We start from the raw sequence: 27,392 nt of genomic DNA, 5'->3' as shown, positions 1-27,392 counted from the left end.
CGGACATTTTAATGTGCACCATATAGGCTTTACAATAACAAGAGTGTTAAGATTGTGGATTTATGTGAGGTAACTGAAAAGGTTATTCTCAAATTTGATTTTTTTGCATTCTATTGGAATAATTTAAAGTGAGTTAATTTAGCTTAAAGTCACAGAGTGAAAGTGAATTGAGTTTATTTTGTTTTCTGAAAGATAAAATAAGTGACAAGAGACAAGTGTTGATTTACATTTGAAATTTATTGGTATATTAAGACTCAATACAAGGGTTTTCATTTGTTTAATATTTCTTTTATTGTGTGTGAATCAATGTTATTGTTTGTATATACTTACCCAATAATGTTGCTGCAGTTAATTAGGAGATACAGATTCTTAGATCTTAAAGAAGGGAAAGAATAACAATATTGCATAGTTGCAAGTCGAGAGACACATTTAAAGAATCCGGAGCGTCACTTGGGTTACACATAGGGGGTGCTACACAATTTGGGGGCTCGTCCGGGATACATTATTCTTTTCCTGAGATCCTGTTGAAGATTTGAGAAGACTAAATAAGTTGTTATTTACTCTTTTCAAGCTTGAAGATGGAGTTCAAGGGTGATGCACTATGGGCTGCTGAACTTACAGAGTGGAGTAAGGAAGTTTTGATTGATGAGAATCATGCTATCATGCTAATGGGACTACCATCAGAAATGGAGGTGGCATACATTCAAGACGCCGTCCAAACCATAAAAGCTGTTGGCAAAGTGAGAGTAAGAGACTCCAAAGAGGGGAAAACTCCAAGTACTGTGATGGTATTGTGTGAATGTTGTGAAATAATTGACTCATCTCACATACCAGCTGAGTCGCAGAGAGCTGATGGTGAAGATCCATGGAGAGTTATTGTGGCATCGGCTGATGTTCATGCTTCTGAATTCGCAGAGAATTTGAAAAAATTTCTTCGTGAGGAAGGAAAACCCATGAGTGATGTGGGATCATTGTTCCATTCATCTGGTTCGAATGCTGCGTCGCCTGAATCTATCTTTCGTGCTGTTGGTGATCTGCTGGAGAAGACAAAACCTTCTGGAGATTCAAATGCTTACAGAAGATTGAGGATGTTCTCTGGTATCATTCCTATTCCGGCTGGAGAAGAGAGTTTTGAGAACTGGTTGGAACCAGCCAGAATGATGATATCTGAATGTGAGTGTTCAGATAAGGAAAAGAGGGAGGATTCTAGAGAGTTTGAAGTGTCCTGCTTTTGATATTGTGAAAGCGGTTAGATATGCAAGTCCTGAGGCTAGTGCTTTGGAGTACTTGGAGGCACTGGAAAATACCTTTGGATCATTTGAATCAGGTGAATATCTTTACTTTGCATTCCGATTGCTGGGACAATTCCCTAAAGAAATGCTGTCTGATTTCCTGACCCGATTGGAGAAGTCATTGACGAAAGTTGTGCAGAAAGGAGGGTTGATGTCACGGTCAATGGATAATGCGAGACTTATCAGAGGTGCTTCTGCTGAGTCTGACATGATGTTGTTACAACTGCGCCTAAGAGAAAGGATAGCTAAGCCTCCTGGATTCTTGTAGTTGTTAAATGAGATAAAGGCAGCTGAAGAGAATGAGTGTGCAAGACGTAGGATTGGCATGCCAGTGAAATCATTGAGTCTGAAAACCGATGCTGAAGTGGATTCTGATGTGGTGAAACAAGCTTAGAGCTGAACTTCAAGAGCTGAAATTGAAGATGAGAAAAGATTCATCTAAGGTGCCTGCTGATTCTATGAGGACTGATTCTGCTGCAGAGAAGCAGGAGAAGAAAAGAGAGACTACTCGTGGAGACCCTGAGGTAGAAGAGTTGAAGATGCAGATTCAGAAGTTGAACAAACATCTGGAAATGATGGCCATAAACTCAACGGCTGAGCAGACTCAACCAAAGAGGCTAAATTACAGAGAAATGCCTTTTGAAAGAAATGCAGAGGGAAGGTTGCAGCCGGAGGAGGATTTCTTCTGTTACCGTTGTGGTGAAGACGGACATATTGCCACTAAGTGCCGAGCAACAGAGAATACCGGAAAGGTGATTCAAAGGCTGGTGAAATCCCTACATAGAGCTAAAGCTGAAGTGAGGAGAGCAAAGGGTGATTCTACTGGGTCCGGTGGTTCAAATTGTTTCTCAAAGAAGGGAACTACTGATGGCAGTGAAAAGGATTGTGTGCCAAGAGGTCTTGTGGGTCCAGTTTCTACCATATCAGTTGAAGTGAATGGACGTTTATGAAGTGCATTGCTTGACAGTTGTCTTTGAGCATTTTCATAAGCAACATTTGTCAAATGTTTTGATTCAACCATTGAGTGGATTGTCAATTTGGGGACTAAGTGCTAGTACTTATACAAAACGGGATATATACTGGTGGATGTGTCATTTCCTGAGTCGCTCACGGATGTTTAGAAAACAGTGCCTGTGTTAGCGCCGGTGTGTCCCGAACCTAAGGGTCCTAAACAGGTTCCCATTATCATTGGAACGAATGCCAGTTTCTTCCAAAGACTAATTTAATTGGGACAAGAGGCGGAAGTTTCCGATACTTTACATTCCTTGAGGATACAGTCGACCGCTTCCATACCTGGGTTGGAGAAGCTGCCAAGGACGGAAGAAGTAACTGACTGTGTGGAAGGGAGTATAAAGTGGATGGGTCCTGGAGATCTAAAGATACCTCAGAATGATGACAAGTATGCTGAGTGTAAAGTGGAACTGAAGAAACAGACTAGAGAAGATATTCTGATTGTGGAAGCCACTGATGAGAGCCAGTTACCTGATGGAGTGTTTGTTCCTTCGTCTGTCTTAAATTCATCTGATGTGAATGTGGATCAATTCAAGTTGCTGGTGTATAATGAGACTGGGAAGGACATAGCTATTTCTGAAGGAACTGTGATGGCGAATGTGTTTCATACGGATACTGTGACTGTGATGCAAAGAGAATAGACATCTGTGACGAAGTTGGATCCGAATATCTTTAACTTTGGAGATTCTCCAATACCAAGTAATTGGGAAGGAAGATTGAGAAAGAAATTGTCTGAGCGTGGGAATGTGTTTTCCATATCCGAGTGGGATGTGGGGAAAGCGAAGGATGTAACTCATACCATCAGGCTGATGGATAGTACACCGTTCCGAGTGAGGTCAAGGAGGATTGCTACAGCGGACATAGATGATGTGCGTCGTCATCTGAAGGATCTGCTGGCTGCAGGAGTTAAGGAATCGAGGAGTCCTTATGCGTCACCCATAGTCATAGCTCGAAAGAAGAATGGTGCTATCAGGATGTGCATTGATTATAGAACTCTGAACTCCAGAACTATACCTGATCAGTATACAACGCCAAGGATAGAAGATGCTTTGGATTGTCTGACGGGAAGTAGGTGGTTTTCAGTGTTGGATTTGAGAAGTGGCTACTATCAAATTGAAATGGCCTCTGAAGATAAAGAGAAGACTGTGTTCATTTGTCCACTCAGATTCTACCAATTTAAGCGTATGCCTCAGGAGATATCGGGAGCTCCTGCAACGTTTCAGCGATTGATGGAGAGGGCAGTTGGAGACATGCACTTACTACAAGTGATTGTGTACTTGGATGATCTGATTGTTTTCGGAAGAACATTGGAGGAGCATGAAGAGAGACTGATGAAAGTGCTTGATAGATTGGAGGAGATTGGGCTGAAATTATCAGTTGATAAGTGTCAATTCTGTCAGCCATCTGTCAAGTTTGTGGGACATATTGTGAGTGCTGAGGGCGTAACACCAGATCCAGAGAAAGTAAAAGCTGTGAAGGAGTGGAAAATACCTCATGATTTGAAGTCATTAAGATCGTTTCTTGGATTTTGCAGATTTTATCGCAGGTTTGTCAAGAATTACTCCAAGATCGTGAGGCCTTTAACGGAATTGACCAAAGGGTATGCACCTGTGAGGGCTAAAAAGAAGGTAGAGATGAAAGGGAAATACTTTTAAGAGAAGGAATGCTTTGGAGAGAGGTGGACTGACAAATGCACGGACTCGTTTCATTCTATTATCAAGTGTTTGACTCATGCACCTGTACTGGCGTATGCTGATCCATCTAAGCCGTATGTACTGCATGTGGATGCTAGCTTGAAAGGGCTGGGAGCAGTCCTAAATCAAGAGTACCCTGAGGGGTTGAGACCAATTACATTCGCAAGTTGGAAACTGAGTGAGGCGGAACAACGATATCCCATTCATCAGTTGGAGTTCCTGGCTCTGAAATGGGCGGTTGTTGACCAATTCCATGACTACTTGTATGGAACAAAATTCACAGTACGGACTGACAATGATCCCCTTACATATGTTCTAACAAGTGCGAAACTTAATGCAACTGGACATAGATGGTTGAGTGTCTTAGCCACGTATGATTTTAACCTACAGTATAAGGCTGGAAGCAGAATGTTGATGCTGATGTACTGTCGCGTTATCCTGCGGATACAGGTGAAGCTACCAACTGGATGGATATGCCTAGATCAGGGGTTAAAGCCATTTGTGGACATGTAAAGAGTACTTACTGGGCTGAAGAAGGGGAGCACAGACTGGTAGACCAACTGGGTGGTGGAGTAGAAAGTGTTCCAGCACTGTATGTTTGCCCGATTCGTTTGGACACTAAGGAGGGAGATTCCTTGACTAACCAGGAGTTGAGATTGGCACAAGCGGAAGATCTGGTCATTGGTCCAGTGATGCGAGATGTGGAGTCTGGAAAGAGTCTGAATACAACAAAGAGTTCAGATGTGTGGGAGACTTTGTTGAGGAAAAAAGGGAAAAAGTTGGTCATTCGTAATCATCTGTTGTACAGAGTGACACAGAATTCTCTTGGAGGAGAGAAAGTACAGTTGGTTTTGCCTGAAAAGTACAGAAAGGAAGTCTTGAATTCTCTACATGATGAGTCGGATCATCTAGGGATTGAGAGAACGACTGAGCTGTGCAAGGACAGATTCTACTGGCCGCATATTTCCATGGAAGATATGTGAAGGATTGTGGGAAGTGTATTGTGAGGAAGACATTGCCACAAAGATCTGCATACTTGAATCATATTTCAAGCAGAGGACTTGTTTGCATTGATTTTCTATCAATTGAGCCAGACTTGAGAGGAGTAGCAAATGTTCTTGTAGTAACTGATCATTTTTCACGTTATGCACAAGCGTATCCTGCAAGAGATCAGAAGGCGCTGGCGGTTGCAAAGATTCTAGTGGAGAAGTTTTTCGTTCATTACGGATTACCTGCTAGGATACACTCTGACCAGGGTCGAGACTTTGAAAGCCGACTGATCAAGGAGTTGCTTGGAATTCTGGGGATCAGAAAGTCTCGTACATCACCATATCCTCCTCAGGGAGACTTGCAGCCGGAACGTTTTAACAGAACATTGTTATATATGCTAGGGACCTTGGATGCTTCTAAGAAGGAGAGATGGAGTCAGAGTGTGAGTCAGATGGTGCATGCGTATAACTGCACGAAGAGTGAAGTTACTGGATTTTCTCCTTACTATTTTGTGTTTTGAAGAGAGGCTCAACTTCCAATTGATGTGCGTTTTGGAAATGCTGGAGATGGGAGAAGAGGAGAAAAGCATGTGAAGTATGTAGAGAGAATGAAAGAGGATTTGAGAAATGCATTTGACTTATAACTGCAAAATGCACAGAAAAGGGAGCAGAGGAACAAAAGACTCTATGATCAGAGAGTGAAGTTCTGTGAGCTTGGAAAAGGAGACTGTGTGTTGATGAAAAACTTGGCTACATCTGGGAAGCAGAAGTTGAGAGATAAGTGGGGTTTAGTTCCTTACCTTGTTCTGGAGAAGCTGGAGAATTTACCTGTGTACAGGGTGAAGCCAAAGACTGGAACGGGAGGGGTGAGAACTTTGCACAGAGATCACTTGCTGCCGATTGGTGAGGGAGTGAGAATAAACTTACCTTCAGAGAGGGAGGACAGTTCCCGCCACGTGGTTACCAGATCTAAAACTGTGGAAAGAAGACAGAAGAAAGTCGTGAATCATGAAAGGGAGAATTGTGAATCAGTGGACTGGAATTCTATGAGTGATGACAGTAGTGATTGTGTTTATTATCCAGTTGGAAGGACTGTGAATCTTGAAAGACTATCTTTTCCGTCAACTGGGGGGGAGAACGTACAGAGTCCTAATAGGTCTCGAGAGGATCCTGTTCAGCTAGAACTGACTGGAGGAGTGGAGTCTGATGCTCAATAGAGTGAAGAGGCCATTTGTTGTTTCTAGGCCACAGCGAACTCAAGTAACGGTTCAGGCCTGCAACGAGGGGTTGGGTGGTGACTTTTACATTGTGTGTGTGCGCCCATATATACGAGTGATCACTCAAGGTGTACTGTAAAGTGTTTCAATTCTCCAAAAAGATAACAAGAGTGTTAAGAACTGCTATTTTGGATTTATGTGAGGTAACTGAAAAGGTTATTCTCAAATTTGATTTTTTTTGCATTCTATTGGAATAATTTAAAGTGAGTTAATTTAGCTTAAAGTCACAGAGTGAAAGTGAATTGAGTTTATTTAGTTTCTGAAAGAGAAACGTGTGACGTACAACAACAGAAGCTTACGCTATTACAAGGGGTGGTGATGGCGCAGTGGATAAGATACATGCCTTTGGTGTGAGAGACCTGGGTTCGAATCCACTGTGAGACACCAATGTGTTCCTGAACAAGACACTTAACCCCAGTTGCTCCAGAGGCGTGCGACCTCTGAAATATAGCAATTGTAAGTCGCTTTGGATAAAAGCGTAAGCTAAATGAATAATTGTACGCAGAGAGGGAAACGAATAGTTAAAATAAAGTTGTTATTTTTGTTTTTTTTGCGCATAAAAAGTATTCTCGTCGTTTGATAAACTTAAGATTGAGCCACTGTAGTCACTTGGACTATTTTAACGATGTCTTTCATAACTTTTCGGGGAACAAGTTTCAATCCCTGAAGAGGCCTATGGAGGAGTGATCCAGTTCTCAGATTTAATCAAAAATATCTTAATTCGTGTTCCATAGATAAACAAAGGTCTTACGAGGTTGGAACAACATGAGGGAGAGTAAATACTGACAGAAGTTTCATTTTTGGGTGAACTATCCCTTTAATCTGAGCTTTGGATACGGCAGGAGAGGCTTTGATCTGAACATGAAGAACTGAAGTCATGACCAGCTCTTCTCCTGTGTTGCAGCTGCGTAAAGCGATCGAGGGCTTTCTTCCAGCGGACGGCGTGAGGTTACGACCCATTCTGGCCAGTTTCAGAGACCGAGGCGTCAGAGGAGCCCGCATCGAAACCGCTGAGCTCCACAAACTACTGGACCATCAGGCCAGCTAGAACATCACAACACCAGAACACCTCAGACCGGCACGGGGGAACGAGAGGACAAGCGCACAAACATTTTCATCTGTTCTGCACTGATTACATTCCCAGACACGTCCTCAGTGCTGAAAACCGAGTAAATACTGTTTTTATTATTTTCTGTTTGGTTTACTCTGTAGTATTTATAATTGGCTGTGTAAAAGCAATAGAAGTCAATGGAAACGTTTATGTGTTTGTTGCAGAAATGGACTGAAAAAGTAAAAAAAAAAATGTTTAGACACTTTTTCTGATGTTCCGTCTTTTATTTGAATATTTGAGTCAGATCGAGTCAGAGTTCTGAACATTTGTAATGGAGATTCCACAAAGAAGCTTCTGTTGACAGATGAAGCAGCGACTGTATCGAGTCTGACAGCAGCTGATCCACAAATGATTTCATGATTTCATAATGCTTTTTATAAATGATTTCATAAGACCTTCGTTCATCTTCATTTCATAAATGATTTCATAATGCTTTGTCTGTAAATTATGGTTTTATATGGATAATGTTTTCAATGGCGAGTTTCCTCTGCAATGATGTCTGTCAAAAATAAGTGTCAGTTTACTGACAGGCCTTAAAGGAGCCGCACCTTTAAAACGGCCATTCAAACAAAGGCTCAGAATTAGGGTTGAAAATAATTGTTTTCCCACATATATATTAGTTTTTTTGTGCAAAAAACTTCATTAACATTATAAGTGAACAGTAAGGAGCATTTTAAAATAAAAATAAAAAATCCATGTCATGACCCTTTTAAAACTTTACAAAGGTTTCTAAATTACTCTTTTATAATATTTTAACTTGTTACTCACCATGAAAATATCCAAGGTTCAAACGCCAACCAACCGAGCAAGTTTTTAATTACATGTCATGTTTGTGAATGGATGCACGTCCACACCTTTTTCCATCTGGTTCAGCATTAGTGTGTGTAAGTGCAGAAACATACTCTATGCTTGTGTATTATGTGTTGTTTGTTTCAGGCCAACGGCTGCAGACACCAAAAGTGGATAAAACAATCTGAGAAAATGAAATCTGAGAACGAATAGACATTCCATTTTATCTTATCTTGTTTTTCATTCAGTGAATGTGTTGTTTTTTGCAACAGGGTTGGTTAGTTTAACCTTACTCAAAGAATATATATATTTTCATATATTTTTGATTAATATAGTAAATTGTTTAATGTATGCTGAAAAATAGATTTGGTTGAGTTGTGTTTCTGCTACACAAAGTATTTGAGTTGCGTTTTCAAGGAAAGTTGTGTTGGTACTACTTTAGGGTGCGTATTAAAAACATGTAAAGTCTAATTGGTCAAACACAAATTAGTTGAGTTTAAAATACTCACAATTCTCATGCAAATAGTTCCCTCCAATTTTTAGTAAGAAAAAGTTTATTTTAGTGTGTGGAAACTGATTAAAATAAAATTCTCACGCATGTTTGAAGTTAAGTCGTTAATACAAAGACATTCACGAGATTTTTGAGACAAAGATAGAGCGTTTCATTTTAAGTCACTATTATGGTGATCAGTGTTTGCTTTAGTTGTGCTCTTGACTTTTTAACGTTAGTTTTTCTGTGGCTGCTAAACTGTGTGTCTGTAAGGAAGATTCTGGAGATGATCTGATGGTTATTTTAATTGACGGTGACATCATCATGATTCACAGATCTCATCCCAAGGTTTATCACTGATTAAAAGTGCGTTGGACATTGAATATGTTTAACCCTGTGGTGCAGCTCGTGTGGAGGTCAAAATTACCTTTTTTTATTTCAATTTAATGAATGTACAAGCTATAATTCAGTTTGATAATGTTTTTTTATATATTTTGAGAATTTATGGCACTTAATTATATTTATGAAATAGTTATAATCCATTATTACCCGTTAAACACTTTTTGTGTCATAAATCTTGAATCTTTAGAGCGACAGACTGAAGTTTGGTCTGTTTTTAAAGACGACACTTGGCAGATTATTGCTTAAGTGAAAAAAGTTATAGAAGTAGAATTTAATATCATGAAAAATGCACAGAAATACTATTTTAAAATTTGTTATGATATATATATTTTCCGAAACATGTTTTACTCTAAAACTGTGAGAAAATCAAAGCCATAAATCTCAAGTTATATTCCAAATGTGAGCTGATATCTCAGTAAATGAGCGTTCAGTGAGATGTTGTTCGGCTGCAGTACCAAATGCTTCCACTAGAGGAAACTCGTCTCGCATTCATTTCCAATGTGCAAACAATACAAGTGTGACTGTTCTTTCAGGACCATTTATCCTTTTCAAATCATGTCCATGATTTTTTATGCTCACACAGCAAGTGCTAAAGCTTTTACCAAGTTTGGTACCATTCTGATGAAGTAATAAATTCAGCAGCAGAGGGTTAATATTGCACTGCTGATACTGAGACACACACACACACACACACACACACACACACACACACACACACACACACACACACACACACACACACACACACACACACACACACACATCAAGAATCAGCGTATAAATATCAACAACACAATGCAAGCTGTTATATAACAAAAGTTTGTGTTTACATAATATATGTGTGTGTACTGTGTATAATTATTGTGTATACTGTATATAAATACACTCACGTGCAAGTATATATAAATTTTTTTTTATTTATATATAAAATATGTATATATAATATAAACTATGTATAAACATATATACAGTATATAGTACATGCAAATATTTCTTAAATATATACATGCATATGTGTGTGTATTTATATATACAAAATAATTACACACACATACAGTATATTATGTAAACACAAACTTTTATTTTGGATGTGATTAATTGTGATTAATCGTTGCCCAGCACTATTAGTGTTATAAAATAAAAATCACATGCCATCATTTTATGAATATGAAATTATACGAGATAAAGAAGTCCAGGTGGCATACTTCTTATTGGGAGTTTGTTTTGAAAAATCACTTTTATTGTCAAAAACCTTCTTTACAACTACAAAGAAAATACACTGTGACCTTTAGCAGGGCATGTTGTCACATTATAGAGGATAAGTCACAATGTGTATTGACACTGATATGAGAAAACAAATATTTGTTATATGACATACTACCTACAAACATATAATCAAACCATTTTCAACAATATAACATTTATATATTGTAAAAAGCAATTCTTATTGATATATGCATAATAGAAAAGATGTAATCGCTTACAGCAATATATAAAAATATAGCAGTATTGGAATTTTAGCCTTTATTTGTACAAAATGTTGTACTAAGAAAGGCAAATGCTTCAACCAAGTGTTTAAAACCAACAAACAAAACCCTGAGAGAAAACAAGCGTTTGTGCAACAAGGTTTTCTCATGTGACAACTTGCCCCGGTCCAGCTTATGTCATCAGTCTTCAGTCCTACAAGCAGAGAGAGAACAATATTAACTTGTTGTGACCTAACCCTAAATCTTTAATTTTCCACTCTTTTCAACACGAAACCGGTTTGTCTGCATTACAGGGGCGTGTCACATCACATGCTTTACCTGGGGTTTACACACCTTAAGCCGCTTTATGTGAGGAGCATTGAAATATGAGGAATATGAAAATACAGCGTGGAAACCAAGGGTAGCATCTTTATATAGATCAACAGGCGTGTGTGAACTGTATATTGAGCAGCATCAAACGAGGATCATGTTCAGCAAAATGGAGAATCATAAAGCAAAAGCACGTTACCTCATCACTGGATGAAGAAGACCTGCGTCCTCGACCTCGACCTTGACCGTGTTCATGACCGCGACCGCGACCGTGATCGTTACCTCGACCTCGACCGCCACCCTTTTTGTGTTCTTTATTCTTCTTATCTTTATCTTTGCTCTTGTCTTTATCTTTATCTTTATCTTTGCTCTTGTCCTTGTCTTTGTCCTTTTCCTTGCAATCACTCTGAAAAAAGCCCAGATAAAACAGTATAATGCCATTATAACACGTATAACTTCTCTTCTTTGACGTCACTATAAACCCTCGAGGGCTGAACAGCTCTGAGAAGGAATCTTCCGGGTTAAGCTCGACACAAAGACATTTTAGAAATCAGTATATTATTGAGATGAGAAGTGTCACACATGTTGGTGTTTCTGTAACTGATTTAGATTTTCTTCTGTGTATTAGAACACTTTCATTGACTTGAATAACTCTTTTTACCTTGTCCTTGTCCTTGCTCTCTTTGTCCTTTTCTTCTTTGTCTTTATCCTTCTTTCCGAACCCAAAGATTCCCTCCACCTCTTTGCCGTCCTGCTTCTTCACCTCATCTCCTCCAACAGCTGAAGAACGCACACTCACTTACAGATCCAACAATACAATTATCACGTTTGGATGATTACAGATTTATAAGTTTACCTGAGTCGAGATCGAAGTCCATGATGAATGTGATGTGATGGTGATGAGAGCAGTATTTATCTTCACACAAGAGCTCCTCCTCACACACACACACACACACACACACACACACACACACACACACACACACACACACACACACACACACACACACACACACACACACACACACACTCAACTCAACTCAACTTTTATTTATAAAGCACGTTCAAAACCATTAAAATGGACCAAAGTGCTGTCCACAAGTATTAAATATCTATAAAATACACAGAAACATAAAATTACATCAAGACATGACAGCCAGAGAATCAAACCACAAATCACTCACAGTTGCTATACTCACACCCAGAGAATCAAGCCACAAAACACAGTTCGAAGACCTAATCAAACGCCAAAAGCTTGATGAAATAAATAAGTCTTCAAGTCATTTCTAAAAATATCCATGCTTGAAAAGGATTTTAGAGATAATGGCAACACATTCCAAAGTGCAGGAGCCGCAACAAAGAAGGCGTGATCTCCACTACGCCTCAAGCGAGACCGTGGGATGGTTAGAAACATGTTCTGAGAGGAGCGCAGGTGATGTTGAGACTGATAAGGGATTATCATGTCCTTTATATATTCAGAAGCAAGATCATGCAGTGCTTTAAAAGCAAATAGTAACACCTTATATTGTATTCTGTATTTAACAGGTAGCCAGTGAAGAGATATAAATACAGGTGTTATATGATCACATTTTCTGGTATTTGTTAAAAATCTCGCTGAAGCATTTTGGACACGCTGAAACCGAGTAACCAGTGAATCACTTATGCCTAAATAAAGAGCATTACAATGAACTAACCGGGTTAAAACGAAGGCATGTAAAACAATCTCCAAGTCCTTATATGAAAGGATTGGTTTCAGCTTGGACTGTTTTCTCAAGTGAAAGAAAGAGGATTTCACAACGCTGTTAACTTGACGATCAAAGCGCATTTCAGAATCGAAAAATACTCCAAGGTTCTTAACAAAACTATACATATTGTTGGACAATAGTCCATAATTCCCAGCCAGACCATTCCCAAGCTTCTTGTTCCCAAACATAATAAACTCAGTCTTATCCTCATTTAATTGTAGAAAATTATTTGCTAACCATCCCTTTACCTCGGTCAAGCGCTTATAAAAATTAGTAAAAGATGTACAGCCATCACACTCCAGAGGAAAGTTGTAAATCATCAGCATACAAGTGGTAATTAATATTATGCTGCTTAAAAATGGACTCCAAGGGTAGCATGTACAATGGAAATAGTGTCGGACCAAGGATTGATCCCTGAGGAACCCCCCAAGAAAGTGTCGCGGGTGCAGAGACATAGTTTCCAATTTTAACAGAGCATGTCCTGTTATGCAAATAAGAGGAAAGCCCGTTAAGGGCTACACCATTAATGCCTACATGATCTCTGAGGCGTTGTATTAAAATTACGTGATCTAAAGTATCAAAGGCTGCACTTAAATCTAACATCATTAAGGCAACACTTTTCCCAGAGTCAATACTTAACAGAATGTCATTTGCAAACGTCCCGGGTTACGTATGTAACCCTAGTTCCCCGTAGGGACGGACGCTGCGTGAAATCGCAGTGGGAACGCCCTTCAGCGTGACGCGTCCGAAGCATGAATGAAATCAGTCAATGGAGAAATGGAGCGTCATAGCGAGTGACGTCATCGACCAGGAAGCTATAAATATCCCCTGAGCACACAATACGCCAGCTTAAAGTTACTGAAGCAAGCGACTCAAGGGGATGCCGGGAGAATGGCAGGACACGCAGCGTCCGTCCCTTCGGGGAACTAGGGTTACATACGTAACCCGGGACGTTCCCCTTCAGGGACTACCGCTGCGTGAAATCGCAGTGGGAACGCAATACCCACATCCCCATACGACCAAATCCCCGTCGTGTGTCATTAGGAGACACAAACCGACGAGAGAACCTGAGCCCCGGGAGTGGAGCTAAGATCAAGGGAATAAAACCTAACGAAAGTGTGCGGTGAGGACCAGCCTGCCGCATCACAGACGTCCTGAAGAGAAGCTCCTTGAAGAAGAGCTGTAGAGGCAGCCATACTCCTGGTGGAATGAGCCCTTGCAGTCAAAGGTGAAGGCTGATGGGCCGAACCGTAAGCAAGCGAGATGGCCTCGACCACCCACTTGCTCATCCTTTGCTTAGATGCCGGACACCCTTTCTTAGGTGACCCAAAACAGACAAACAGTTGTTCCGATCTCCTCCACAGGGAGCTCTGAGGACATAAGCATCTAAAGCCCTAACGGGGCACAGCAAATTAAGTTTCTTCTGGTCTGACGTCAGAAAAGGCGGAGGACAAAAAGCATGCAGAACTATAGGTCTAACAAAAGTAGTTGGCACCTTAGCAACATAACCTGGTCTCGGACAGAGAAAGGCCTTAACCATACCAGGAGCAAAATCCAGGCACGATGGAGCCACTGAAAGTGCTTGAAAATCTCCAATTCTTTTTAGAGATCAGAAAGCGAGAATAAGGATAGTCTTTAGTGTAAGAAACTTTTCCGAAACTTCCTCGATGGGCTCGAAAGGAGCTAGGGAGAGACCTTCTAAGACGATGGCCAGATCCCAAACTGGTACCCTCGTGCGAACTGCAGGCCTCAGCCTCAAGGTGCCACGAAGGAAGTGAGATATAAGTGGGTGTCTCCCGAGAGAACCTCCGCTCGAAGGGGCGTGGTTAGCAGCTTAGGCCGCCACGTACACCTTCAGTGTGGAGTGGGATAACCCTGTGGAGAGACGGTCCTGCAGGAAATCCAGCACTGTACCAACCGGGCAGTTAACTGGGTCCTGCTGGCGCACTCCACACCAAGAGGTGAAAAGTTCCCACCTCGCTGCATATAACTTCCTCGTGGCGGGAGCTCTGGGTTGGAGGATGGTCTCAACGACATCAGTCGAGAGACCAGAATCTATGAGCTGGGCCCCCTCAGAGGCCAAGCCCACAGCCTCCATAGTTCTGGGCAGGGGTGAAGGATCGACCCACTCGCCTGAGAGAGTAGATCTCTTCTGATCGGTATCTCCAGGGGAGAGCCGTCGAGGAGAGACACTAGGTCCGCAAACCATACTCGGGCCGGCCAGAACGGGGCTATTAGCAGAAGAATGTGCCCGTCCCGGTGAACCCTCTCCAGAACTCCCGGGAGCAGAGCGATCGGGGGAAAAGCGTACAGACGTGACCTCGGCCACAGATGTACCATCGCGTCCAACCCCAGTGGGGCTGGCAGGCTGAGAGAGAACCACAGTGGACAGTGTGATGCCTCTCGTGAGGGAAATAGGTCTACCTCAGCACGACCGAAATGTTTCCATAGGAGCTCCCCCACCTCGGGGTGAAGACTCCATTCCCCGGGCCTCGGCCCCTGCCTCGACAGGATGTCTGCCCCCTGATTAAAATACCCCGGGAGATAAATAGCTCTCAGAGAAAGAATTATCCCCTGGGACCATAGAAGGATCTGACGTGCCAGTTTGTAAAGTGGGCGAGAACGCAGACCCCCCTGATGGTTGATATAAGAGACCACCGATGTTTTGTCTGTCCGGACAAGAACATGGTGGCCCCTTAGGTCTGGGAGGAAATGTTTCAGTGCTTGAAACACTGCCAACATCTCTAGACAATTTATGTGCCATAGACGGTGATGGTCCTCCCACAGACCCTGAGCTGGGCGACCACTCATGATCGCCCCCTCACCCCGTGAGAGAGGCATCTGTCGTTAGCATAAGGCGACGACAAGGAGCTCCCAACACGGGGCCTTGGTACAGAAACCGAGGATCTTTCCACATAACCAGGGCGCGATGACACCGTCGCGAACTCATGATCATGCGAAGCGGATTTCCCCTCGGGGAGAAACCCCTGGTTCTGAGCCACCACTGTAACGGTCTCATGTGCAGGAGGCCAAAAGGTATCACGTTGGACGCAGCTGCCACGACACCTAACAGTCTCTGTAACTGTTTTACAGTGGATGACTGGCCTAGCTTGACCTGATCTACTGCGGCGAGAATCGAAGCAACACGAGCAGGTGACAACTGTGCCTGCATCGTCGTCGAATCCCACACTACACCGAGAAAAGTGGTTCTCTGTAATGGAGAAAGAACACTCTTCTTGGCGTTCAGCCTCAACCCCAACCTCTTGATGTGAGCAAGAACGACATCTCGATGCCGAACCGCCTGTTGTTCAGAATACGGATGCACTGCAGCCTCAGCGGGGCTATAGCCGCATCCATACACTTTGTGAACGTGCGGGGGGACAGTGCTAGGCCGAACGGAAGAACCTGATATTGGTAAGCTTCGCCCCCGAAAGCGAACCTCAGGAACTTCCTGTGTTGAGGGAGGACAGATACGTGGAAGTAAGCGTCCTTTAGACCTATCGTGACGAACCAGTCCTCGGATCTGATTTGTGACACGATCTGCTTGAGACTGAGCATCTTGAATTTGAGCTTCCCAACAGCGCGATTTAAGAGACGCAGATCTAGAAAGGGACGCAGCCCTCCATCTTTTTTCGGAACGATGAAGTACCGGCTGTAGTATCCTAACTCCCTGCTGGGTGGAGGAACCCACTCTATAGCTCCTTTTTCTCTATAGTATTCAGGACCCACTGAGAAACATTGGGGAGAATTTTCCATTCCGCCAGGAACTGTACTAAGGGAACCAGCCTCTCGAGGCTGGCCTCTGGATGAACATCCCGAGTGACAGACACAGCGCCCAGTAATGTACTGGCAGGGAACAGCTGGTCTCACAACCCTCCTCGGAGGGGGCGAGCGTCCCTCGGGAAATCGCTCGCCAAGTCTCTCTACGCCCTGTATAGGCAGGGTTAGTAGAGCAGACCCCTGAGGGCATCGGGAAAGACAGGGCACCGTGTTTTTTGTGCAGTAAACTCAAGTCTTCCACGATGGGGACCACCCTCAGAGTCCTGACGTTCAGCACGTCAGGATTTTTTCAACGCGGCCTTTTTGGCGATAATGACTGTCCTCAGATCAGCCCTACCCCGAGAAGGTCGCGCCGGAGAGCGTCCCGCCTCGTCCCTCCAGTTTCTCTGCGGGGGGGCATGAGACGCGACACTCCGTTTTTGCTGCGCTCTTTTTGAAGTACTCGGCGGCTGGGACTGCCCTCGCTCAGCAGCCCCAGCGACACGCACTTTAAGGGGCATAAATTTCTGAAAAGCAGCCGCCTGTTTCTTCTCTTCCTGGAACCTCTCCGTGACAGAGTGAAGAGCGCCACCGAAGAGGCCCGCAGGCGAAACTAGAGCATTTAAAAGGAGAGTCGTATCATTCTCCTTCATAGAGGTCTGACTCAAACACAAGTGTCTCTCTGTGGCCACCATGGCTGCCATAGACCGGCCGATAGATTTAACGGTCTCCTTGGTGGCCCGGAGAGTGAGATCAGCAGTCTGCCTGAGCTCATTAATCATATCAACAGAAATTTCACCCCCCTCACAAGCATCTTTAAGCAGGTCAGCCTGATAAGCCTGCATAATGGCCACAGTGTGTAGACATGCAGCCGCCTGACCCGCCGCCGAGTAAGCCTTCCCCACTAACAGGAGAGAGATAGCTAGGGAGCATCTCCTCTGCCTTCGGCATGGTCACGTACCCTGAAGCTTTTGCAACAAAAATGTTTGACTGGTTAGTATAAATTCTGATTGAAACAGGTCTGACCCAGGTCTTTGAAACCTCAGAGTCAAGATCTGGGAAGAATGGTAAGCACCGGCGAGAAGGCTGAGGACGGGCAGACAGAAATTTATCATCTAATTTGCTTTTATTACTAGACTCCTGCCTATCAGTTGGCCACTCGATGCTAAGCTTTTCAACAGCCCAAATAACACATCTATCAGCCCCTCTTCAGCAGTATGCTGGAGTGACGAGTCAGTTTCTTCTGATGCAAAACTTTCGACATCGAGCTCCTCAGAACTGGATAATCGATATCATGTGCCTCGACCCAGGCAGAAGTAACCGCCGCAGCGCGTGCTTCCAGAGCCGGGTGAGAGGCACTAGATCTTGCCGGAGATAGCTGAGATAGGGCGGAGCCCGTCTCAACGTCGCCAGTGAGATCCATCTGCGAGCCCCAAGACAAGCGCCGCCGCTCTGCCTCAACAGAAGCGGGACCCGAGCCTCGGGGAGCTCGCAGCAAACCACTCTCCTCGAAGAGCGATCGCCGCGAGCGCAGAGTTCTCAAGGGAAAACGCTCGCAATGCTCACAATCGCACATGCTGCAATCCCAAACAAGCAACACACAGCTGATGTGTATCCCCACCCGTGATGTATCGTGTACAGGGGGAAACACACTTTCTATATTGCTCGCTCGTCACTTTAACACTCATATTGTTTTTATATATATATATATATATATATATATATATATATATATATATATATATATATATATATAGTGAGAAACTCCTGTCTAAACAGACAAACACAATCGCTAGATTTCAGACACACACAGAGCTTGCTGAAGTAACAAAAAGCTGGCGTATTGTGTGCTCATGGGATATTTATAGCTTCCTGGTCGATGACGTCACTCGCTATGACGCTCCATCTCTCCATTGACTGATTTCATTCATGCTTCAGACGCGTCACGCTGAAGGGCGTTCTCACTGCGATTTCACGCAACAGTAGTCCCTGAAGGGGAACTTTAATAATGCTGATTCTGTGCTATGTTTGGTCCTAAATCCAGACTGAAAAATATCCATTATGTTATTTACATTCAAAAAGTCTGTAAGTTGATTATGGACAACTTTCTCTAAAATCTTATTCATAAAAGGCAATTTCGAAATAGGTCTGAAATTTTTAAAATCGATTGAATCCAAATCGACTGGCTCGATAACAGCATGCTTAAACCCTGATGGTACAGTTATATAAAATAAACTACTATTGATAGAGGAAGAGACAGCTCTTAGCTTCGTTACCCCAGCTCGTCTCACAGACCGCAAGTTTGAATGCACCACACCTCCGCGTCTCATCTCTCTCCGTGTAGTCCGACGCAATGGTGTTGATGTGGCAGGCAGAACATATATCAAATAGGAAGGCCGCGACTCCGCCATTAGTCTAAATCCACTGTTTAGGATCCTCAGTTTCTTAAAGGGGTGGTTTACTGCTTTTTTTCTTTGCATGATTGTGTTTGTGGGGTGCAATATAACATGTCTTCGTGTTTGTTTGTTTTTTAAAGCCTTATTTTTCATTGACTTCCTGTTTCTATGTAACCACTCCCTCAGAAACAGGCAATGGGCTCAGATTGGTTAGTTGGGCCGGTGTGTTGCAATTGGCTAAACTGCGTAGTGCACGTTGTCCGGAAACTTCACGCCCATTACCTTTACAGGCGAAAGCTTCATGTGCTCCGGACAAATGTCAATACTGCATATCAGTTTGAGCCAGAATCAGACCCAGAAAGCGGCAATGAAGAGAGTCAAGCAGAACCTCCCCAAACACGGCTCTTACAAAACGTTTCTGAATGGTACATTTTTGAATCATTATTATTATTCTATTATTATATAAGAATTTCGATACGCTGTTACTTGAAAATGCTACTGATGCTAGTTAGCTTTTGAGATACGGTTTTCTCCTGATTAAATATTTAATATAAGTGAATAAATGACTGAGTAATACCGTTTTTTTAAAGTTATTGTTTTATCGATATAATGAACAACCGTTTATCTATTCACAAAACTTAGTTTACTCTGTGTATCGTTTTCTTTAGGTTAGGTTTAAGTTTGCTGTTGCTATTACATATATTTTTTGAATTTATACACGTTTTTCTTATACACACAAAATAGCATCGAACTAACTGGCTATAAACAAACAGCGTTGACATTGGTTTACGTTCTTGATCAAATCGAAAAATTACGTCATAAAGTATGCATGGAAAAGACATAATTACAAATTCAGGTCCAAAATGTTTGTATGCATTTGTCATGGAAACACGAAATAGCATAAATAATTGGCTACTAAAGCCAGCGTTGGCATTTGTTTACGTCGTTGATAAAACTAAATCATTACGTCTAAAATTATACATGCAAATACATTTAAAATGATTAAGTCTTACTTACAGGTTGTGGCCCAACAACTGCTGCCTCTGGTTTTAAAGTTGGAACTGCTTCATGCTTTAGTAACAGTTTGTTGTTGAATCCGACATTGAATTTGTGGAAATTCTGGAAGCTGTCTTCCGTAAAATGCGCAGCACAGAGAGCTAAATTACGATTGTCATTTTCTGGAACATAATCAAACATAAATTGTAGCCATTGTTGACGAACTACAGCGTCCGTAGGAAGCCCGAACACAGAAGACCTGACAGCTGGGGGAAAATAACACACTTTCGACGGCTATTCTCCACTATAACTCTTCCTCTTCGACAAAGCCACAGAAATATGGCCATGCCCCCTTTTTTGCATATTCTGGAGGGAGGGTTGATGTAAATTTATGGGTTAGTTACGTATAAAACCCGGGAACTATTTCGTTGTTGTCCCATTCGAATCGTTTTTGTTGGCATTAAACTTCCTGATTTTTAAAAGACGATATCTCTGCTTACATTGAACTTTCAGGGCAGCAACTTTTGCAGATACTGTTCATGCACCAACAGCAACATTACACACTATTTAAAATGAAAAAATTGAAATCGCAATCATTCACCCCTTTAAGTTTCACCAATACTCCAGCCCGTATGACTCGTCTCCTGTGGCGTCTCCTCTTCCAGCACGCGCATCTCGTTACCTGACAGACTTTCATCGGCTGCTGGAACATGCATGGCTGTTCAGCAAACAATTTTAAGATCAAATCACGTCTGCACATAACCAAAGCCGTAGATCGAAGGCTAAACAACGTAAGGCAATCATAGATCAACTGTGAGCAATCCAAATGATTGATAAAACATAAAAGTAATAAAAAAAAAAAACAGACATCCTAAATGTGGAGCGACGGCAAGCCAACACTCAACCTGGCGCCATCTTGACACAGTAATCCACACACACACACACACACACACACACACACACACACACACACACACACACACACACACACACACACACACACACACACACACACACACACACACTCACACACACACACACACACACACACACACACACACACTCACACACACACACACACACACACACACACACACACACACACACACACACACACACACACACACACACACACACACACACACACACACACACACACGAATACACGTCTATATTACTAACAGGGGACTATCGCTCTACACTGGCCAAGAGGGGACTAGTGTTTCTAGTTATTTTGAAGACACAAAAATGACATAAAAAAATTTCTTTTAAGGTCTTTTTTCATAATATAACTTTAAATATGCATTTTTTTATTTAAAAAAAACATGCCAAGTGGGGACCTGAACGATGTCTACCTATCGAACAGGGGACACCCATAGCCTGCAATTAAACTCTGTGTGTGTGAACAGTGAAGTCTGTCTTCATTATGTAACTTGTATATATTATATATATATATATATATATATATATATATATATATATATATATATATATATATATATATGTATGTATATATATATATATATATATGTATATATATATACAGTATATTGCATATTGTGATATTGTGATATGCATATTGTGATCTCTGATGACTGTGTGAACATATATGCAGTATATATAATGTAAATAATGTTCACACAGGCATCTGAGATCACAATATGCATGGATAAACATATTCAATGCTAACTCGCATACAACTCACTTCACCTTTTTTTTTTTTTTTTAGCACGCTCTGCCTTACAGAGGCAGGAGCACAAAATAACCTCCACACCAATATATATAAAACTTTGTATAAGACAAAAAAAAATGTATAAAAACATTTTCTTTTATTATTTAAATTATTATTGTTTGACATCTGTTCCTTTTTCCCCAAATAAAATAATCAACTAGTGAAATAAACTAGTGAAATAAAATAAAATAACGAACTAGCAAATTTAAAGGTTACAGTCTTCCCCTACTTATCAAAGAAACGTCCTCGTTTCTATCTCAATACAATACTGAATAACTCTACAACATCGCAACAACTTATTAACATGACAACACCAACAGTGCATATGCAATAGTGCATCAAAATGTATATTACTAACACACCTAGAATAATACACATTCCTTATCCCCTATGGAAAATCAAATTATGTGTTTGTGGCGAAGGACGGCCGAGGGACGTGAGAGAACGGCGCGAGGCCGGTGGTGCGATTGATAATGAGCAGCACCTGTGAGCTCACCGGTCTCGCATCTCTCATGGAGGAGCGGAAGCATAAAGGAGGAGCGACGACGTTGATGATCGAGAGAGGAACAGGCCTGTATTTTAGTTGAGTTTTGTTTTTTGTATTTGTGTTTTATTTTAGCCAGCAGTCGTCCGCGAGGGGCTGCTGGCCGTTATGTTTATTTTAGGTAAGCCAGCAGTCGTCCGCGAGGGGCTGCTGGCGGTATTTTAGCTTGGTTTGTTTTATTTTAATAAAGTTTATTTGAATGTTCGCCGGTTCCCGCCTCCTTCTTCCCTGAACATTGCTACACTGGTGCCGAAACCCAGGAAGAGGGAGGAATGCGCTGTCAGAGAGTCCTCGCCGCTGTGGGGAATCCGCGGTGCCATCGAGCATGGTGTGCGAGTCGCCGCCGCTCGCCGTGGGCCGGAGCCTGCTGCCATCCGCCGGGCAGGGAAGGAGCAGGGACCCGGGGGACTCGCGGCCATGGACGCTCGAGGCGGTGCGCTGGAGTGAGTTGCCGGTGGGACAGTTGAGCTCGCTGCCGGCCGCCTGGGTATTGGAGGGGCGGCTGCCATCCGGGAGGGAGAGGAGGAGTCGCCGCCGCTCGCCATGGGCCGGAGCCTGCTGCCGTCCACCAGCGAAGGGGAAGAGCAGGGAGCGGGGGACTCCTACCGTCTGCCCAAGCCACCCGAGGAGCCGTCGCCGTCCACCGGGCGGCGGAGGAACGTCGAGCCGTCCACCGAGGGCTACCCAGCGTCACCACCAGGCACCGCGGAGGAGATCGCCTAGCTGGTGGGGGACCAGATGGCAGTGCGTTGTGGGAACCGGACCAATTTTTTTTTCCTCTCTCCCCTCTCTCGATCTGTCGCTCCTCATCCTTCCGTCTCCGTTTCCCTCGGCTTGTCGGTCCATACCCCCCAGGGATCGCCGCCGCCGGGGGGGAATAGGCACAGGCTCGTGGGTACCCCCCGGCCTGTGAGGGGCGATGGGGGTATGTGGCGAACAGGACGGCCGAGGGACGTGAGAGAACGGCGCGAGGCCGGTGGTGCGATTGATAATGAGCAACACCTGTGAGCACACCGGTCTCGCATCTCTCACGGAGGAGCGGAAGCATAAAGGAGGAGTGACGACGTTGATGATCGAGAGAGGAACAGGCCTGTATTTTAGTTGAGTTTTGTTTTTTGTATTTGGGTTTATTTTAGCCAGCAGTCGTCCGCGAGGGGCTGCTTACGGTATTTTAGTTTGTTTGGTTTTATTTTAATAAAGTATGTTTAAATGTTCGCCGGTCCCCGCCTCCTTCTTCCCTGAACATTGCTACAGTGTTATACAGTACAGTAAAACAACTGCAGAGGTACGGGATTTCTCAATGCCAAGTTGACTGCACAAATGTTTAACCAAATCGGACTCAAACTGTCTACCTTGGTCTGTATGGAATATCTCAGGGACCCCATGCTGTTTAATGTAATCCTCAAAGATGCACTGTGCTACAGTTGAGGCACGCTGGTCTTTCAGGGGGTACAGATTGACAAAGCGGGTAAAATAGTCCATTACTACTAAAACATACCTATTCCCAAGTGAAGTAACAGGTAGCTCAGTGATGTCAGCAGCAATTCTTTGGAATGGTCTTTCCGCATTGATCGACTGTAACAGGGCACTTTCATGAGGAGTCGTAGAAGCACAGGACTGACAAGATAAACATTCAGCACAGAATTTATGGATATCACAAGACATGTACGGCCAATAGCAGATTTTCCTGGCTCTTAACAAAGTACGCTCAGCACTCAAATGTCCAATAAACTTCTCTCCATGAAAACACTTAAGAGCTGTTTGAATGAGTACCTCAGGCAAGACTACTTGGTAGGCAGGAGGGCCATGAGGAGATGATTTTACTCTGCGACACAATATACTCTCCTGCACTGATAATTTGGGGAATTCATGCCAGAGTTTCCTCAGTGTGGCAGGGGATCGTTTGAGTCTGCCTTTGTTTACCATTCTCTTTCCAGTCGATGACAGCACTAAGACAAATGTCAGCTTTTTGCTGAGCTTGTAATTCAGCCAAATTAACTGACAATGCCGGACTCATGTCAGGAAGAACTACACAAATATTTGGCTCTTCAGCAGAAGAGGAGACTCTTTCAGCAGTGGTATGGCCGAGAATGACACACTGCACTGCTTTTGTTTCTGTCACAGGCGAGCTCATTTTGAATGAGGCCCCTGACAAGAAACCTCCTATAATATGAGCACAGACCAACAAACGCTCTCACCTCTGTGACAGTCCTGGGGGTAGGCCATGACCAGACCTTGTCCAGGTTCTTTTCATCTGAATGGAGACCCTGACTAGATACAACATGACCCAAGTAAGACACTTCACTGCGAGCAAAATGCCATTTACTACCCTTCAATTTTAGACCTGCTGAACGAAATCAACTGAAAACCTCCTCAAGACTGTTAAGATGGTCACTGAAAGTCCGACTGAACACCAATACATCATCAAGGTACACCAGACATACTTTCCAATTAAGTCCATGAAGCACCAGCTTCATCAGTCGTTGGAAAGTCGGAGGGGCATTCGTTAGACCCATCGGCATAACCTTGAATTGATATAAAGCACTGCCTGTATTGAATGCAGTTTTCTCCCTATCATTAGAGTCTAGCTCAACTTGCCAGTATCCACTTGACAGATCCATTGTACTAAACCAACATGCACCTGATAAGCTGTCTAGAGCGTCTGATGGTCGGGGCAATGGGTAAGAGTCTTTTACAGTGACTGCATTAAGCTTCCTGAAATCAATGCAGAACCTGTAACTGCCATCTTTCTTTTTTACTAAGACGACAGGGGAAGCCCAAGGACTACAACTTTCTTCGATGACATCATGAGAAAGGAGCTGCTGAACTTGCCTATCAATCTCAGCTCGTATGTGTGGTGATGTTCTATAAGCCCTCTGCTTGATGGGCTGCGCATCCCCAGTATGGATGGTATGCTTGACTAAATCTAAACCAAGGATAACAGGCTGTGTAGCATTTCTAACCACCTGGACATTATGGGAGAACACTTCCTCACCCAGCCTAATAGTAATAGGCAACATACCAAGAGTGTCCAGATTGTTACCCGTCACTGATTTTGCCAGCAGAAAGGATTTCTGAATAGGCTTTTCATTAGAGAGGGTATCTACATTCTCAGTGTTTCACTGATTAAAGATATTTCTGAGCCTGTGTCTACAAATGCTTGAGCAATGTTCTCAATGATAGCAAAAAACATAAGGTGTGGGAGTGACAGAAGTTACAAGTTCAGTTTGTTTGGGCCCACTCATAGACTCAGCAGATACTTGGCCCATAGTACCTGCTACCAGACGTTTCCCTGCTGTTCAACATCCTCATCGCCGAAACTGACATGATCATCACCAGACGAGGGTAGATGGTCACTAGAAGATCGTGGGCCATATCTCTCACCAGAAAACTTGTTGGAGGGCAATTCGGTCACATGACGATCCTGATGATGAGAAGCTTGATGCAAGCGATCATCAGATGTCGGTCTGAAATAATCACGATGATGTAGAGTCGGGCCGACATGTTGGCTATGACGATGAGCAGTAGGGCTGGCATGTTGAGCACCATAATGTGGAGGCAGGCTGGCGTGACGATCTCGATGACGTGGTGATGGGCTGACGTAACGATCAGGGTGATGTGAAGACGGACTGACGTGGCGTTCTCTATAATGCGGCGACAGGCTGATGTGACGATCACGGTGATGTGAAGACGGGCTGATGTGGCATTCTCTATAATGCGGCGACGGGCTGATGTGACGATCACGGTGATGTGAAGACGGGCTGATGTGGCATTCTCTATAATGCGGCGACGGGCTAATGTGACGATCACGGTGATGTGAAGACGGGCTGATGTGAGGTTCTCGAAAATGTGGAGATGGACTGGCGTGACGATCTCTATAGCCTCGATGTCTGTCACCGTCTCGGTGGATGGAGGAGTAAGGTTCCTCTTGACGATATGGAGATGATGCAGGCGACGATTGGTATCTCCTTGGATATGAGAGCGGAGAGTAATGATTTTTATCTCTACCACGTTCAGGTGAGTAGCCTCTCTGTCTGGAGGAAGCATGTTGAAAACTGGGCTCCTGCTGTCTTTTTAATTGACCAAATTCCATCCTGAGAGTCTTAACATCAGCAGTTAGTTGATTTACGGCAGTCATGATTTCTGATAAAATGTCAGATGATGCAGTCTTTGTGGATACCATAGTAGAAAGCGATTCACCACTGGGTGAAGTTGGTGATGAATTTAGCTTCAGGCTGGTCTTTTGACTGAGATGGGAAAGGGGTGCTAGCCTGAGAACTTCCTGTGCTCGTTCCCATTTACAAGCAATAGCGAATGCTTCCTCTAGGCTAGTAGCGCCATGCTCGTGACATTTTGCCTGGAGAACAGGGTCAAGACCGGCTATGAACCGTCTAAATTGTTCCATAGTAATGGCGGACTCACTATAATTTGGAAATACTTCCAAAACCAGTCTTGTAATCTCAGCTGCAAATACTTCCAAAGGCTCTTTGGGCATACGCGGTCTGGCATTCACAAAGTCTGAAAATGCAGCAAAAATTGCTTCCGGCCAAAAACGTAATTTAATGCATTAACACACTGTTCATAGTCTTGTTGTATATCAGGAGACAGGGAGAGCCTGTAAGCTAAAGCATCTCCACTCAACCGCGTAGGCAAAATGGCGGCCAAATCCTGTGTCTGTGCATCAGCACAAGCCTTTACAGCAAGCTCTAATCGGGCTTTCCATAAGGAAAAACTGTTTTTATCCTTACCATCCCCATGGGAACATGGTGGAAGATCGACTTTGAAGTGCAGCACCTTTGTTGTATGATTAGACGAACGGTGAGTCGTACTGTCCAATTAGTCATCATCGCTCCTGTTGAGAGACGAGACGCGTGCAGGAAGCGCGCGAGAATCAATAGACATTTTCCCATCAATTAGGTGCTGTTAAACTTCGAACGGAGCGAGTGATTAAATAGTCCCTTAAACAGACCAAATGTCACCTCAATGTTCATTCACCACTACGCTTTGCGGTGCATTAGAAATGATCCGTCATAGTTAAATGCTACTGCCCTGAAACTTCCAGAAACTCTTGAACTTGAAACCGCTGCCACCAGTCTGTAACCCTTATTTCTTGATGCTGCATCGGCGATTACTCCAGTCTCTCATTGTGGGTAACATAAATGAAATACAGGTTACAATGGTGATAATTCACGTTTCTTCTTTAATCAGAAGCATCGGCATAACAGCATGAACAGCCGCCTAAGTCGCATACAACTCACTTCACCTTTTTTTTTTTTTTTTTTTAGCACGCTCTGCCTTAAAGAGACAGGAGCACAAAATAACCTCCACACCAATATATATAAAACTTTATATGAGACAAATAAAATGTA

General features: G+C 43.2%; 2 protein-coding genes and 1 long non-coding RNA gene across 6 annotated transcripts in view; 2 read left to right on the top strand and 1 right to left on the bottom strand.

The window, feature by feature from the left end:
• Window positions 1–8,761, top strand: part of LOC143730851 (chloride channel protein 2-like) — a 63,251-nt gene extending 54,490 nt beyond the window's left edge. The window contains exon 23 of the mRNA XM_077221422.1: window positions 7,168–8,761. Coding sequence (XP_077077537.1) covers window positions 7,168–7,311 — 144 coding nt within the window. The 3' untranslated portion in view covers window positions 7,312–8,761. The remainder of the gene's footprint in view (window positions 1–7,167) is intronic.
• LOC143730857 (uncharacterized) overlaps window positions 1–22,227 on the top strand; it is a 160,113-nt gene extending 137,886 nt beyond the window's left edge. Inside the window, exon 2 of the long non-coding RNA XR_013200665.1 lies at window positions 22,189–22,227. This is a non-coding gene — a long non-coding RNA (uncharacterized LOC143730857). The remainder of the gene's footprint in view (window positions 1–22,188) is intronic.
• Window positions 10,274–11,802, bottom strand: LOC143730829 (uncharacterized). Of its 4 annotated transcripts, none has more exons than XM_077221378.1 (5): window positions 11,708–11,802; window positions 11,513–11,631; window positions 11,116–11,257; window positions 11,051–11,085; window positions 10,274–10,735 (listed from the first exon to the last, which is right to left on the bottom strand). In XM_077221378.1, exons 1-5 carry the CDS (start codon window positions 11,727–11,729, stop codon window positions 10,730–10,732), a joined length of 324 nt encoding a protein of 107 aa, XP_077077493.1. In that variant the 5' UTR covers window positions 11,730–11,802; the 3' UTR covers window positions 10,274–10,729. The 4 variants fall into 4 exon arrangements, with proteins under 4 accessions (XP_077077493.1, XP_077077494.1, XP_077077492.1 ...); XM_077221379.1 differs by having other exon boundaries at window positions 11,051–11,091; window positions 11,122–11,257; XM_077221377.1 differs by having other exon boundaries at window positions 11,051–11,118; window positions 11,149–11,257; window positions 11,708–11,801.
• Window positions 22,228–27,392: the final 5,165 nt, after the last annotated feature.

This window comes from Siphateles boraxobius, unplaced genomic scaffold (assembly GCF_051911475.1).
Source record: "Siphateles boraxobius isolate OS27281-9 unplaced genomic scaffold, OSU_SipBor_1 82, whole genome shotgun sequence".
Classification (NCBI taxonomy): Eukaryota; Metazoa; Chordata; class Actinopteri; order Cypriniformes; family Leuciscidae; genus Siphateles; species Siphateles boraxobius.
This window is presented reverse-complemented; position numbering and strand designations above follow the sequence as displayed.

Excerpts from the sequence above, each read along its gene's own strand:
- LOC143730829 (XM_077221376.1), bottom strand. The coding sequence starts at position 11,729 with ATGGACTTCGATCTCGACTCAG. Across the intron at positions 11,632-11,707 it reads GGACTTCGATCTCGACTCAG|CTGTTGGAGGAGATGAGGTG; the intron begins GTAAACTTATAA and ends TGCGTTCTTCAG. Across the intron at positions 11,258-11,512 it reads AGAGCAAGGACAAGGACAAG|AGTGATTGCAAGGAAAAGGA; the intron begins GTAAAAAGAGTT and ends GGCTTTTTTCAG.